Source organism: Castor canadensis, chromosome 12 (genome assembly GCF_047511655.1).
Source record: "Castor canadensis chromosome 12, mCasCan1.hap1v2, whole genome shotgun sequence".
Taxonomy (NCBI): domain Eukaryota; kingdom Metazoa; phylum Chordata; class Mammalia; order Rodentia; family Castoridae; genus Castor; species Castor canadensis.
In genome coordinates this window covers 54,961,618-54,978,183 of record NC_133397.1, presented here as the reverse complement: position 1 = coordinate 54,978,183, position 16,566 = coordinate 54,961,618, and the positions used below count along the sequence as shown (strand labels likewise).

The 16,566-nt window shown below is 34.7% G+C and overlaps 1 protein-coding gene across 12 annotated transcripts in view; it reads left to right on the top strand.

The window, feature by feature from the left end:
• The window catches only part of Wdpcp (WD repeat containing planar cell polarity effector), a 373,249-nt gene that overhangs the window by 75,551 nt on the left and 281,132 nt on the right, over positions 1-16,566 (top strand). For all 12 annotated transcript variants that reach the window (XR_012439708.1, XR_012439707.1, XR_012439706.1 and 9 more), the window contains exons 2-6: positions 620-704; positions 4,324-4,371; positions 5,229-5,273; positions 7,089-7,159; positions 7,414-7,473. Coding sequence is in view for 9 of the 12 variants with exons in the window: in XM_074049846.1 (XP_073905947.1) it covers positions 644-704; positions 4,324-4,371; positions 5,229-5,273; positions 7,089-7,159; positions 7,414-7,473 (285 nt within the window). In the remaining 3 variants the exon portion in view is untranslated. The remainder of the gene's footprint in view (positions 1-619; positions 705-4,323; positions 4,372-5,228; positions 5,274-7,088; positions 7,160-7,413; positions 7,474-16,566) is intronic.

The following is a 16,566-nucleotide window of genomic DNA, read 5'->3' as shown; positions in this document are numbered from 1 at the left end:
CTATCTGGATCCATCATGGCATGCAGATTAACAAACTAATCTGAATGTTAATGTGGTTTCACACAGTTTACTTTTTTTCCTTCTTTTTTATTGGTGTAAATTAATTGTCAGTTTACTTTTAAGTAATTATGTCTCTTAAAATAGTAGTTATATACCATTTACCTTTCAAATTCCACTTTAATTATCCTGTTTATTTGTGGGAGATCTTAAATATTTGTTTTATATATTAAAAATGCACCACACATGTGCTCATGCTAAATAGCTACATAACAGACCTTTCTTTTCCTAAAAAATATAACTTAAAATGCTCAAATACTAAATAATTCTAAATATACTCAGAGCCTTAAACATATGCTATTGAAAACCCAAATATGTATATTCTTACCACATTTCTTAATGTGATGACATTCTAAATCCAGGAAAAGAAATATATATTTCCTTTTTCTAGAGTTTATTTCTAGATGGTTAACCAAATACATCAAAGCATGCTTATTCTAATGTGCCATATCTCAAATATCAGTAGTGGCAATTGATTCTTTTTACTATTTCTAAGGGCTCTTGGCTTTATTGGCAATAGAAGATAATTAATTGGCACCTCTTTTTACTTATTTTTAAACAGGAAAAAGATTCCTTCTGCCATCAGATGTCTTTCTGCTTGACTGAACTGCACCTGTGGTCTTTGAAGAATACCTTACACATTGGGGGTAAATGAGCTATGGATTAATTTCAGTATTTTTCAAATATGTTATGCCATTACAAATAAGTACTAGCAGAGGTTAGCAGCTAGAGTTAGCTAGCTTGATTCTGCAGCTGGAGTTGGATTCTTTTTTTTAATCCTTAGTGAAAAATTACCTAATAGAAAATAATTCTATTTAATTGCTCTTATTAACCTGTTTTCATTTTTTAGTTTTGAAAATTAACTTTATTAGCTTAGTGTTTGTTTCCTCTGAAGATGCACACGTTTATTTTTTTCTTGGGATTGTTCATAATAACTGATTTCTAATCAGATATTTACAGACTAGTTAATGGACAAAATATTTCTATTTGATATTAAAATAAAATTTCAAATATATTGCTAAGATGAAGAATTATTTTTATGTTCTTTGTGTTTCTCATTTCTCAGGAGGACATTTTTTATTGACAGGAAGCCTGCCTTATTCACAGACTCATTACATGTGGTTTTGGTAGAGCACAGTCAAAAAAATACAATAACTTTTTCAAAATCAAAGAAATTTAAATTCCTGTATGCACATTACACAGTTTTATTGATGTAGAGAGGCTCTCAGTGAATCTGCATTATCATCAGTTGTGTTTAAATTGTTGTGTGATATGCTGAGTGTTTCCCTGCCCTTAATTTTGTGAAAATATGCCTCCCAAAAAGCAAATAGTGCCCCCAAAGCAAGGTAAAAGTGAATGTGTTTAATTTAAGTGATAAAGTGAGAATTTGAAATCTGATGAAAGGCAGCATGTCTGTTGTAGAAGTCAGGTGGCATCATGGAAAAATGAATCAACCATCTGCAGTGTAGCACTGAAGTGTGTGCATCCTGAGCATTCATGGCTTTTCCTCAATGGCACTCTTCTTGGAACCATATACCTGTGGATACCAATGGTCTTTTATATCATTACTAAGAAATGATATAAAATGCAAAGTATTATTTCTTAATATTGAATGTGTAATTTCAGATGGATATCATATTTACAGTAAGTTTATTTTCCTTAAAATATATATAGAATTTGTAGTTAAACAAAGCTTTAACACACATTTGCTTCCTTCCCAAACACTTCTGAAAAAAGAGTAAATGATTAAAATAAACAAGGCTTAAACTCACAAGGACTAGGAGAATAGGAAAGGGGCAACTACAATCAGACAATTTTTAGAAGATGAAAGGTGTAAAAAATTAACAGATTTGGAAGATCTGAATGTCAGTTGTCTGCAGCAGAGAATTTCAATGACAGCCCATTTGTATCTCAAAAGATATTACAGAAGATAGGGATGTGGCATGAGGGTGACAACAAAGGGACTTGAACATCTGCTTAAGAAGTAATAAGACACCTCATGCTGTGGAAACATTTAATTAAGGAGGCCCTAAAGTTTGGGACATCGATGGAGAAGACCTTTTAATGGTAAATAGGGATGAAATGGAAATCATCATGATGATGGGTGAGGTCCTTAAGGGTTCTCTGGTTGTCATATTCCACTGCACACTTTCTAAGAAAGAAGGAACTCCTCTCTATAGTAACTGTATGGCCTCAGGGAGAAGATGTATTCACACTGACATTAGAAGGGATCCTACAATGAAATACCCTTGTCCTTGTCTGGCTCGTGAACCCCAATGGTTGGTAAGCCCTATTTACATATTCAGAGCTTCCAGTCAGCTTTCTAGTGCCTCAATTGTGAATATGAACAGAGAGCTAAGAATCATCAGATATTTGAGAAATGCCTTCAACAGGAAAGAAAACAACAAATAAATAGGTGACAGGATTTCTGAAGAAACAAAACATGTAGCAACAGAAGAGAAAGTGCAACAGAGATCTAAAGGAAGATACTGAATCCATGAAGCAAGAAACAAAATACAGGGTTCATTTAAATTTTCTCCATTTTACTACTTTTACTTTTCTTGTTCTCAAGACAGTGGAAAACACGGGATTCTGATATCTTTTAATTTATTTACTTACCCAATCACCCTTGTACAATTTCCTATCTCTGTAGCTACTTTCTCCCTTGTGTGGATATCCTTAGCCCAGCTGGGTTTTAACACACCAAGTTGGACAGTTCTCATTTGTTCCCTGTTCATCTTGTTCAGCTTCTAATACTGACACTAGGCCATTATCCCCATGTGAATGTCCTTTGTATCTACAAAGGTTCTAAGATACAACGTCAGGCTGCCTGTGCGTGGACACCTTCCTCATCTAGTTCTGGCACCGCTTGTTGGGTAGGTCTCCATATTCTGACGCCTTCCTTGTCATTCTTAGGTTCCTACTCTGGGCCAGATGCAGTAAGACAGACTTATGTACACAATTCAAGGTTCCTTATAATCTTTGTAGTTCTATTCTAGGATTTTAGTAAATATTTGGATGTGTGGAATAATGCTATAATTATAGACCAGATATTTTGATAGAGGGTATTGCCTGTATACATAATGTTTGTGGTTCTTAGCTTTAAGCAACAGTAACAAACTTTTTAAATTGAAGTATAAAATAAGTACTGAAAAGTGCTACAGATTTATAAAAGTATGCTGTGAACTATCAAAAAATGAACACACCCATAAAAATCATCACCCAGGTGAAATAAAATACTATCAGTACTCTACTTATCACTTCTTCCAATCAGTCCTTAGTGGATATTTTCAATCTCACTGGTAGAAATAAAACTGCACTCTTTAAAATCATAATAATAGTCTCATGAATTAAATACAGCTTCAGTAAGTATACTGTTTGACTCTTCTGAAAGCAGTAATACTTTTGTTGTTGTTGTCATTCAATTTGACAAAGTTTGGAGCAGTCACTAGGGGGCAGCCTGTACTGCTTCCACTTTTTGAGAAACAGTTGTATCCTCCTTATGTTAGTTAACTGAGAATTATTTTTGCAAGGAAGAAAACAAATGTTACTTCAATGAAAGATATATTTCATTATTCATAGATATGGTGAAAATGGACAAAATTATTCTGTTCTGTGTTTAAATTGCAAGAACAGATTCCCAACATCTGGGGAGCCTTGCTTTGCCCCTTACCTTTAACCCAGCAGAGCATCTGAATTTGGATGGGTTTGGAAGCTTTTTGAATCTAAACAAGTTTCAGATAATAATTTATCCATACCTCCCTATAATCCTGTCTCTCTTTCCTGCAGATTTCCTCCCAAATGCTGTAGGATGGGAACTAGACTCTTGAGCTAAATTGGAGAAAAGCAAGCCACAGCCTGGAATCCAACAGCTAGGGCATTTTCTTCCATCCACTGATTTCATTTGGCATTGCTTAGTGGCAGTTCCTTTTGGTAGCGCCCTGCGAAAAATATCAGAGGAAGTGTGAAAGAGAAAACTTGGTCTTCCTTGATTTTTCTTTACTAATCTTTTTCTCATGCCATTCTAGTTCTGTTTCCTCATGCCATTCTAACTTTTTCTCATTAGATTGATAAACTTTCCAGTTTCTGCATATCCTTAGAATAGATGAACCCATGTCCAGATGCTTTTGAGCTATTTTATTTCTAGTAACATAAGGAGACTGTTTCTGTTCCCCTCCCTACCCTTCCCTCCAATACAGTATGGTTTGGCTTCTTATTCTCCAGAACTTTTTACCATAATTTAATGTTATTTCTTTCTTTCTATAGATAGAGACATTGGCATCTACCAGTATTATGACAAGAAAGATTCATCAGGTAATGTACCTATTCTACTCAGCTAGTTTTTATAAACTAAATATTCTAAGATGACCACTGTAAGTTGGCCATTAAAAACCCTGCTTTTATGGGCTTAAATTCTAGAATTTTAAGAAAGTCACTATCGTTCTTTAGAAAAATGCTACATTGATATCTATCTGATCTATATAAAATAAAGCAATCTTGAGAAAATGCCATAGAAGAACATGAAAATTTTCATTTTACTGCTGATCAGGCTGATAACGGGACAGTCATTCACGTTTATTTATTGGTGTCCCAGTAGAGGGCATTGTTAATGCATGGATCCTGCTGATGTTGGCCTCCTGGATCCTCACCTGATATCTGAAATAGGCATTTCTGAGTGAATGATCAATTTTCTTTATCTGATTAGTCCTGTTAATCCCAGAAGTTTTATGATGGGCCAAAAGGTCTCCCTAGCTAGAGTTACTTCCTGTTCTAGTCTCTGTTGAAGTGGGGCTGTGTGAGCTTCCTGTATGCTTAGCGTGGTGGTTAATAGGCTGACTTCGTGGCTCTGATGATAGACTGCAGCAGCTTCTCTTCTGGGCTCGGTTGCAGTTCCTTTCCCTATCTGATGAGATTGGAAGCTCAGGATGTTGGCCCACCTGTTGTGCTGTGTAAGCCTTTTCACTGCAAATTTAGGAAATAGCTCTAAGACATGAAGAGATCTACATTGTGGCATTTTCTCAACTGTCCTTCTTAAAGTTTAGTATCATTTATTTGACTCAATAATATGTATAATAATCTATACAAATGTACATATTAAAGCACAAGAGATTATAATAAAAATAAACTCCACTTCTTTTCTTCTTTTTGTCTCTCCTCTGCCACAATGTCAGCGACAGAACATGGTAACTTAGAGGAAAAGCAGAGACTGGCAGAATGTAAGCTTACTTCATATTTTTTTGGAGTCATTATAAAACTGAAAAATCCAGTGTTACAAAATATTCAGCTTTCTTCACAAATTGGAACTGTTATTCTGTCCAAATTTCTTATAATTACATATTCCCATTATTTATGTACATGAACTTATGAGTAACAGTTATATTCGTGAGATTCTTCTAATTTAGGAGATTGAAATCTCTATTCTGTCCAATTCTGGTAAAATAATATGCTTATGTAAATATAAATTTTCTTAACAAACTGTATTTGAATTATGTAATATATTTAAAATACATATGCCATGCTTAAATTCTGATGATAACATATAATTATATACTTTGTCTAAATTGTTAATACATTTTACAAAAATTAGTTTATGTTATCAGTGTTAGCATTTTATTTATTCTAGTCTTTTCTGGTCTTGAATATATAAATGTTTTATATGGATATATATATATACACACATTTATATGATATGGCTACAATGCAATGTGGTTTTAATGACTTAAATGTAATTTAAGACTATTTGGAATATAGCTAGAGATGGAAATCCCACTTGTTCTCTTGATTTAAATGGTTGAACTGACATTTAATTTTTAGAATACTGTATTAGTAGCTTCAACACAGACTTTTTTTGAAATGATTTAAGATTGTTTTATTTATATTTTGACTCTTAGTGACTAAGAAATCTGAAGTCAGTCTTTTCCTTCTGTGCCTTAGTCCTCATCTGCAGAACTGTGTTTGTAGGATCAGAACTTGGGTGCAGATAGCCAGTATGCAGTGCAACACAGATTTTTAAATTTGTACATATGTTCTACACATCAAAATTATGTTTACAGAGCCAAATTAATTTGCTGAAATAAGACTTATAGCAAGTATACTCTCCAAATTAAAGATCTATATATGCTACATGTATTATATATATGTACACACAACATATATATACTATGTACACAACTCTTTAGAATTATCAATTAGGAAAATTCAAAATAGATTTCATTTTTCTCATAAAATACATATGATGAGTTTCACATTTTATTATGATTTTTTGTGTGTGTGGTGCTGGGGATGTAAGCAAGGGACTTCATGCATACTAGGAAAGTACTCTACCACTGTGTTAAACCCTCAGCCCAATTTTATTAATTTTTAAAAGAGAACTAGTTTTAGTTTATCTTAGGCTAACATTGTGACTGTACTAAATAATTTAATTTTTAAATTAAATTTATTTGAAACAAATCAAAGGCATATCATTATTGAATTGTCATGTAGATTTTAAATTACGCGCTAATAGTGCGTAATTTGTTAAAACTTAGATTCCTGTTTTTTCCCTATAATTTTAGTGTATGATGTTAAATTCATATACTTAATTTTTATAAATCATGTATTTTATTTCTTTCCTCACCATATTTATTTATTCATGAGGATTCCCAAGGTCTGAGTAGATCACTTGTAGTATTTGGAATGTCTTTGGAATTGAACACTTAGTTATTTACATGAAGAAGTTTCTGAGATGGTAAAGAGTGGGTCATTTACTATTCAATACTACTAGATTCACAGGCCCAGCAGACTTTCCCAGGGATTCTTTAGGACTTGTTGGTTGTCATCATAAAATTATCATTAAGGAGATTGTTTTGTGGTAAAAATCCTGTTTCTATGACAAAGCCTTTTAAAAGGCTGTCATTTGATGATGGAAACGAAGCCCACTTCCTCCCAGTTACGGAGGTGTTTTATTTTAATCTTCCTAAGACACACTGCTAAGCAGAGTTTCCTTTTTAAAATCATGTTTAACTAACTGTAGTACATGTTTTATTTGCCAGCACGAGATTATCCTTGGACGCTCAAAAATAGACGCCCAGAAAAACTTCGAGATTCACTCAAAGAGTTGGAGGTATCTTTCAAAAAGTTTCAAAAATGGCAACAAACAAATCTGTTTTAAAACATCTTTCAACAGCTTTAATTTTCATAAAGGATCAATTTTCAGGGTGATGATAGGTTTGCTTTTGTCCAGTGAGAAGTACTAGAACAGTTGCATCTTTGTGTGGCATGTTGATCTTTTTTTTCACTTGTGAATCAAAAGCACTTTAACTGATGATGACAATGTGTGTAGCCAACTGCACTCTCTCTTTTTCTGTTGTCCTCCAGGAACTGATGCAAAACAGTCAGTGTGTGCTAAGCAAATGGAAGAACAAATATGCCTGTCAGGTAAAATGGTTTGACAAGCTTTTGCAGTGTTTAATCAATGGAGCTGAAAACTATGTAGTAATTGGTTTTCTTGTGTTATGATAGATAATGGACAAAAACTTTTTAGAAGTGGAACTTTCATAGTTCAAATTTTAGTTATTCTAGAATGAACATTAGCTAGATTGTTACAGGCAACCTAATTAATCAGTATAGTGGTACTAACATACTATAAACACTAATAAACATTTTTTCTTATAGGTTTTCCACTTGGTTTGTCTGAATATTGTATTAGAAGATTTAATCGTATCTTTGAATGGACGATAATACTGGAGGACGTAGGTTTTATGATCTAGTATGCCAAGAGAATTGGTCTTAGTTTTTGAACCCTCTAAACTGAGTTGTTTAATATAGTAGCCACTAGTCATATGTGGCTATTTGAATAATTGAGTAAAATTAAATTTTAATTCCTCAGTTGCACTACTCACATTTTAAGTGCTCAGTAGCCACATGTTTTATTGGACAATGCAGATACAGAATATTTCCATGGCAGAAAGTTCTGCTGGATAGCCCTATTAGGGACTATAAAAGCTAATCTAAATATTCAGCAGGCTTAGATCGAGAACATAATCAGGACATAGTAATAGCGTACACTGATCACAAAATAATGGCAAAAATGCCTTACCTTTGCTGATAAGTGTAAAAATACTATTTGCACAGAAAAATTTTACTTGCTTGTGGTAAAAAGAATGATCGTTAGTTATCCATAAAATAAAGTTGCCTTATTACTACAAATAATTATAATTTATTTATGGAATCAAATACTTTGTTTCAATTTAATTTTTTTGTGTTTTAGACTACAATTGATTTTTATGTATAAACATTTTGTTTGTAGGTTAGGCCCACGGTTCTATCCACAAATCTAAGATCACGTTTGTAGTAATTACAGATATATATTAACCTACTTTTACAGTAGAAAGGTAGGTTTTATTTTAGTGGATTCTAGTTTTCTCTCTCTCTCTTTTTTTTTTTTTTTTATCTAAATCAGTTTACTTTTACTCATGGAGTAGTTAGCTACCTCCTCAACTGGAACAAACTTTTACTTTCCAGAGACTGTTTATAAGACTAAATGAATCTTTTTAGAACCATAACACATCTTAAATTCACCTTAGGATACTCTTCAAATGGCTGAGATTGTTTTAAAATCTCATTTTACATTAAAAATATTTTATGAAACTTTAAAACTTGAATATAAAATGTGCTTCAGAAAGTTTCAAACTCTGTACAACTCAAACTTGTAGTTCTTAATGCTATTACTCATCTTAGAAACAATCTCAAAATTATTTGACTGGAGGGCAAGCCTGCCACCAATAGTAAGAGGTGTGTCTTGTGGCCTCCACCCTCACCATCACAGAGGGTGAGTTGGAACATGTCTTAAAATATGCAGTAGAGCATCCTAATAGACAATTCTTTTTATGTAGACTTCATTGACTTTTAATAGCAAGATTTTTTGTGAGTATCAGTGTTGAGGTAATGTTATAGAAGGATCTCCCTAGTTATTGAATTAACTCAGAAAATAAATTTGTATGATGGAGTATATGCAAAATTACTTTTGTAATTTACAACAATATGACATTATTGGTTACTTAGGTTGGTATACCAGTGAGTCTGCTCCTAACATTTTCAGTAGGACTTATTTTATGTTCTGTTTTATTTTGTGCTTATTTCCATGATGGATAAGACATTCCTACAATAGAACTTTTATTCCCAGCACATTTGTGTATGTTTCATATTTTATTTTAAAATTTTAAAAAATTTTATTTGTATATAGTAGTTGCACAGGGAGATATGTTGTGATATTTACATATGTGTTTACCATATGTTTTAGTTAGATTTACCCCAACATTCTCCCCTCTTCCCTTAGAACAATTTCAACAGGTTTCATTCTTCTATTTTCATACATGAATATAAGATACATCTACCATATTCACACTTATTCACCCTTTACTTATGCCCACCCCCTTCTTACTGGTATTTACCCCCAGAAAAAAACTATTTTATCCTCCTGTCCTTCATTTTTTTAAAGTATATATAATAATCATCTTGGTACTTCAGGCCTGTATATATCATGCTTTAATCAAATGAACACCTCCATTATTTACTCATTCCCTATCATCATGCTCCCCTAATATTCAATAGCTTACAGTACAATATGTTATTTTATATTCATATATACATTAGTTGTTTCAATATTTTTCATTCTCTAACATTTTCTTTCCCTCTCTCACCTCCTGTAGTCCCCTCAGAAGGATTCACTAATACAATCTTATTCTTTCTCTCACTGTATATAAGTATGTGGGTAGCTTTTTCAACTTACAGACAATTTCTTTTGTTGGGCAGAAGCTTTTTAATTTCACATAGTCCCATTTGTCAATCCTTTCTCTTGGTTGCTGAACCACTTGAGTTCTACTGAGACGGTCCTTGTCTATGCCTATTGCTTCCAGTGTATTCCCTGCTCTTTCCTGTACTAGATTCAGGGTTTCAGGTCTGATAATAAGGTTCTTAATCCACTTTGAGTTGATACTTGTACAGGGTGACAAACAGGGGTCTAGTTTAAGTTTTCTGCAGGCGGATACCCAGTTTTCCCAGCAACATTTGTTGTAGAGGCTATATTTTCTCCATCGTATGTTTTTGATACCTTTGAGAAAATTAGGTGAGCATAGCTGTGTGGTTCATATCCGGGTCCTCTACTCTGTTCCACTGGTCTTCATATCTGTTTTTATGCCAGTACATGCTGTTTTCATTGCTGTGGCTCTGTAGTATAGTTTGAAGTTGGGTATTATGATACCTCCAGCATTGCTCTTTTTGCTCAGTATTGCCTTGGCTATTCAGGGTTGATTTTTCAATCTTTGCGATAGGTGTCATTGGGATTTTCATTGGACATGTAGATTCCTTTTGGTAGTACAGCCATTTTTACTATGTTGATTCTGCCAACCCATGAGCATGGGAGTTCTTTCTACCTTCCGTAGTCTTCTTTGATTTCTTTCTTCAGTGGTTTGTAGTTTTCCTTGTAGAGGTCATTCACATCCTTTAAGTTTATTCCTAGATATTTGATTTTTTATTTTTTGAGGCTATTGTAAATGGAATTGTTTTCCTGTATTCTTTTTCAATCTGTTCATTGTTGGTGTATATAAAAGCTACTGACTTTTGTAAGTTGATTTTGTATCCTGATACTTTGCTGAAGCTGTTTATGGTGTTTATGAGTTTCTGGGTCTTTTAGGTATAAGATCATGTCATCTGTGAATAGGGATAAATTGACTACTTCTTTACCTATTTGTATTCTTTTTTTTCTTCTTCCTGTCTTATTCCTCTGGCTAGGAATTCCAGGAATATGTTGTATAGGAGTAGGGAGAGTAGGCACCCTTGTTTCACTCCTGATTTTAGGGGAAATGGTTTCACTTTTTCCCCATAGTATGATATTAGCTATAGGTTTTTCATATGTAGCCTTTATTATGTTGAGGTACATTCCTTCTATTCCTAATTTCATTGGAGCTTTTATCATGAAATGGTGTTGGTAAACCCATCAAAATAAAAGTAGATTTCTCAACAGAAATCTTAAAGGCAAGAAGGGCATGGAGTGAGCTTATCTCCAGCACTGAAAGAAAACAATCTCAGCCCTAGGATACTCTACCCAGCAAAACTGTCATTCACAATTGATGGAGGAATAAAACTTTTTCACAATAAACAGAAGCTAAAACAATATATGATCCCCAAGCCACTGATGTCAAATATTTTGCAAGGAATTCTACACACAGAAGATGAAAACAAAGCCATGAAAGGACAGGAAGTATTAAACCATAGGAGAAGAAAAGACAAGTACTCAGAGAGTAGTATTGAATCGCCTGCACATACTCAAACCCTTAAACAATAAAAACAACTAAATGGCAGAAATCACTACATAGCTATCAATATTAACACTGAATGTTAATGGACTCAACTCCCCCCTCAAAAGACACTGTTCGGCAATCCAGATTAAAAAGGAAGGTCTGTCAATCTGTTTGGTTACAAGAGACCCACCTTATTGACAGAAATAAACACTGGCTTAGGGTGAAAGGCTGGAAGAAGGTTTATCAAGCTAATGGCCCCTGAAAACGGGCAGAAGCAGCAATACTTACATCAGACAAAGTGAACTTCAAACTTACATTAATCAAAGGAGACAAAGAAGGTCACTTTATACTAATAAAAAGAAAAATACATCAAGAGGAAATAACAATTATCAACTTTTATGCACCCAACTTCATTAAACATAGACTAAAGGATTTAAAATCACATACAGACCCCAACACAGTGATAGTGGGAGACTTTAATACCCCTCTATCACCAATAGATAGGTCATCCAGATAAAAAAATCAACAAGTAAATCCAAGAATTAAATGACACCATAGATCAAATGGATCTAACAGATGTATACAGAATATTCCACCCTGCAACAGCACAATATACATTCTTCCCAGCTGCGCTTGGAACTTTCTCCAAAGTCGACTATCTCTTATGGCACAAAGCAAGTCTCAACAAATATAAAATATTGAAATAACCCCCTGCATAAGCTCTGATCACAATGCAATAAAACTAGAACTCAACAACAAAATCAGCAGCAGAAAATATGCAAACAATTGGAAGTTGAACAACACATTGCTCAACAATTGGTCGCTTATAGAAGAAATAGGGAGGAAATAAAAAAGTTCCTGGAATTTTTTTTTTTACTTTATCATTTTTACATTTACTTACATGTGTGTACATTATTTGGGCCACCTCACACTCCCCCATTTTTCTTGTTCTCCAATTTTGTTGACGAAAATTGAGATAAGAGATAATAAGAAAAACATAGCATTTTTGCTAGTTTGAGATAAAAATAGCTATACAGAGATTCCCAGCATTGCTTCCATGCACATGTGTATTACAACCCACATTGGCTCATCTCTACCAGACCTTTTAACTACTTCCTGGTCCCCTTCCCTTGGTAGCCTCTGCCAGTTTAAGATTACTATATTTGCTCCTATACAGTGAACACATCAACCACATTCAAATTTTAGGTCTCTGGAATTTAATGAAAATGAAAGCACAACTTACTAGAACTTATGGGACACACCAAAGGCAGTCCTAATAGGAAAGTTTATAGCCTTGAGTGCATACATTAAAAGTACATTAAGATCTCAAATAAATGACCTAATGCTGCATCTCAAATTCCTAGAAAAACAAGAACAAGCTAAACCAAAAACATGCAGAAGGAAAATAATAAAAATAAGGGCTGAAATCAGTGAAATAGAACCAAACACACACACACACACACAAAACAAAAACATACAAAGAATCAATAAAACAAAAAGCTGGTTCTTTGAAAATATAAACAAGATTGACAAAGCCCTGGACAATGTGACTGAATTGGGAGGGAAAAGACCCAAATTAGTAAAATGAGAAATGAAAAAGGGGAGATAATAACAAACTCCAAAGAAATCCAGGGAAATCATCAGGGACTATTTTGAGAAACTATATTCAAATAAATTGGATAATCTAGAGGAAATGGACAAATTTCTAGATACATATAACCATCCAAAACTGAACCAAGAGGATATTAATCACCTAAACAGATCTATAACATGCAATGAAATTGAAGCAGCAATTGTCTCCCAAAAGAGAAAAGCCCACAACTTGATGGATTCTCCAATAAATTCTACCAGAACTTTAAAGAAGAACTAATACCAACATTCCTTAAACTTTCCGACAAAATAGAAAGGGAAGGAACACTTCCTAACTCATTTTATAAAGCTAATATTATACTCATCTCAAAACCAGAGAAGGACACGTACAAAAAGGAGAACCACAGGCCACTCTTCTTAATGAACATTTTTTAAATTCAAAAGTGCATACAATGTTTGGGTCATTTCTCCCCCCCTTCCCTAACCCTTCCCTAACCCCCCAACCCACTCTCTCTCCCTCCCATCCCCTCGCTACCTGGCAGAAACTGTTTTGCCCTTATCTCTAATATTGTTGAAGAGAGAGCATAAGCAATAATAGGAAGGACCAAAGGTTTTTTCTGGTTGGGATAAGGATAGCTGTACAGGGAGTTGACTCGCATTGATTTCCTGTGCATGTGTGTTACCTTCTAGGTTAATTCTTCTTGATCTAACCTTTTCTCTATTCCCGGTCCCCTTCTATTTGCCTCAGTTGCTTTAAAGTACCTGCTTTACTGGACATCGATCTACCATTTGATCCAGCAATACCACTCTTGGGGATATACCCAAAAGACTGTTACTCCAGAGGCACCTGCATATCCATGTTTATTGTGGCACTATTCACAATAGCCAAGTTATGGAAACAGCCAACATGCCCCACCACCGACGAATGGATTAAGAAAATGTGGTATCTATACACAATGGAATTTTATGCAGCCATGAAGAAGAACGAAATGTTATCATTCGCTGGTAAATGGATGGAATTGGAGAACATCATTCTGAGTGAGGTTAGCCTGGCCCAAAAGACCAAAAATCGTATGTTCTCCCTCATATGTGGACATTAGATCAAGGGCAAACACAACAAGGGGATTGGACTTTGAGCACATGATAAAAGCGAGAGCACACAAGGGAGGGGTGAGGATAGGTAAGACACCTAAAAAACTAGCTAGCATTTGTTGCCCTTAATGCAGAGAAACTAAAGCAGATACCTTAAAGCAACTGAGGCCAATAGGAAAAGGGGAACAGGTACTAGAGAAAAGGTTAGATCAAAAAGAATTAACCTAGAAGGTAACACCCACGCACAGGAAATCAATGTGAGTCAATGCCCTGTATAGCTATCCTTATCTCAACCAGTAAAAACCCTTGTTCCTTCCTTTTATTGCTTATACTCTCTCTACAACAAAATTAGAAATAAGGGCAAAATAGTTTCTGCTGGGTATTGAGGGCGGGGGAGGGAGGGGAGTGGGTGGTAAGGGAGGGGGTGGGGGCAGGGGGGAGAAATGAACCAAGCCTTGTATGCACATATGAATAATAAAAGAAAAATGAAAAAAAAAATAAAGTACCTGCTTTAGTTTCTCTGCATTGAGAGCACAAATGCTATCTAGTTTTTAAGGTGTCTTACCTATCCTCATACCTCCCTTGTGTGCTCTCACTTTATCATGTGATCAAAGTCCAATCCCCTTGTTGTGTTTGCCCTTGATCTAATGTCCACATATGAGGGAGAACATACGATTTTTGTCTTTTGTGCCAGATTAACCTCACTCAGAATGATGTTCTCCAATTCCATCCATTTGCCAGTGAATGATAACATTTCATTCTTCTTCATGTCTGCATAAAATTCCATTGTGTGTAGATACCACATTTTCTTGATCCATTCGTCAGTAGTGGGGCATCTTGGCTGTTTTCATAACTTGGCTACTGTGAATAGTGCTGCAATAAACATGGGTGTGCAGATGTCTCTGGAGTAACCTGTGTCACAGTCTTTTGGGTATATCCCCAAGAGTGGTATTGCTGGACCATATGGTAGATTAATGTTTAGCTTTTTAAGTAGCCTCCAAATTTTTTTCCAGAGTGGTTGTGCTAGTTTACATTCCCACCAACAGTGTAAGAGGGTTCCTTTTTCCCCGCATCCTCGCCAACACCTGTTGTTGGTGGTGTTGCTGATGATGGCTATTCTAGCAGGGGTGAAGTGGAATCTTAGTGTGGTTTTAATTTGCATTTCCTTTATTGCTAGAGATGGTGAGCATTTTTTCATGTGTTTTTTGGCCATTTGAATTTCTTCTTTTGAGAAAGTTCTGTTTAGTTCACTTGCCCATTTCTTTATTGGTTCATTAATTTTGGGAGAATTTAGTTTTTTAAGTTCCCTATATATTCTGGTTACCAGTCCTTTGTCTGATGTATAGCTGACAAATATTTTCTCCCACTCTGTAGGTGTTCTCTTCAGTTTAGAGACCATTTCTTTTGTTGAGCAGAAGCTTTTTAGTTTTATGAAGTCCCATTTATCTATGCTATCTCTTAGTTGCTGTGCTGCAGGGGTTCCATTGAGAAAGTTCTTACCTATACCTACTAACTCCAGAGTATTTCCTACTCTTTCTTGTATCCACTTTAGAGTTTGTGATCTGATAATAAGATCCTTGATCCATTTTGAGTTAATGTTGGTATAGGGTGATATATATGGATCTAGTTTCAGTTTTTTGCAGACTGCTAACCATTTTTCCCAGCAGTTTTTGTTGAAGAGGTTGTCTTTTCTCCATCGTATATTTTTAGCGCCTTTGTCAGAGACAAGTTGGTTATAGTTTTGTGGCTTCATATCTGGGTCCTCTATTTTGTTCCACTGGTCTTCATGTCTGTTTTTGTGCCAGTACCATGCTGTTTTTGTTGTTACTGCTTTGTAATATAGTTTGAAGTCAGGTATCATGATACCTCCAGCATTGTTCTTTTGACTGAGTATTGCCTTGGCTATTCGTGGCCTCTTGTGTTTCCATATAAATTTAACGGTAGATTTTTCAGTCTCTTTAATGAATGTCATTGGAATTTTGATGGGAATTGCATTAAACATGTAGATTACTTTTGGGAGTATAGACATTTTTACTATGTTGATTCTACCAATCCATGAACATGGAAGATCTCTCTACTTTCTATAGTCTTCCTCAGTCTCTTTCTTCATAAGTTTATAGTTTTCCTTGTAGAGGTTGTTCACATCCTTTGTTAGGTTACACCTAGGTATTTGATTTTTTTGGGGGCTATTGTAAATGGAATTGTTTTCATATATTCTTTCTCAGCTTGTTCATTATTAGTGTATAGAAATGCTAATGTTTTTTCTATGTTGATTTTATATCCTGCTACCTTGCTATAGCTATTGATGATGTCTAGAAGCTTCTGAGTAGAGTTTTTTGGGTCTTTAAGGTATAGGATCATGTCATCTTCAAATAGGGATATTTTGACAGTTTCTTTACCTATTTGTATGTATTCCTTTTATTCCTTCTTCTTGCCTAATTGCTCTGGCTAGGAATTCCAGTACTATGTTAAACAGGAGTGGAGATAGTGGGCATCCTTGTGTAGTTCCTGATTTTAGAGGGAATGGTTTCAATTTTTCTCCATTAAG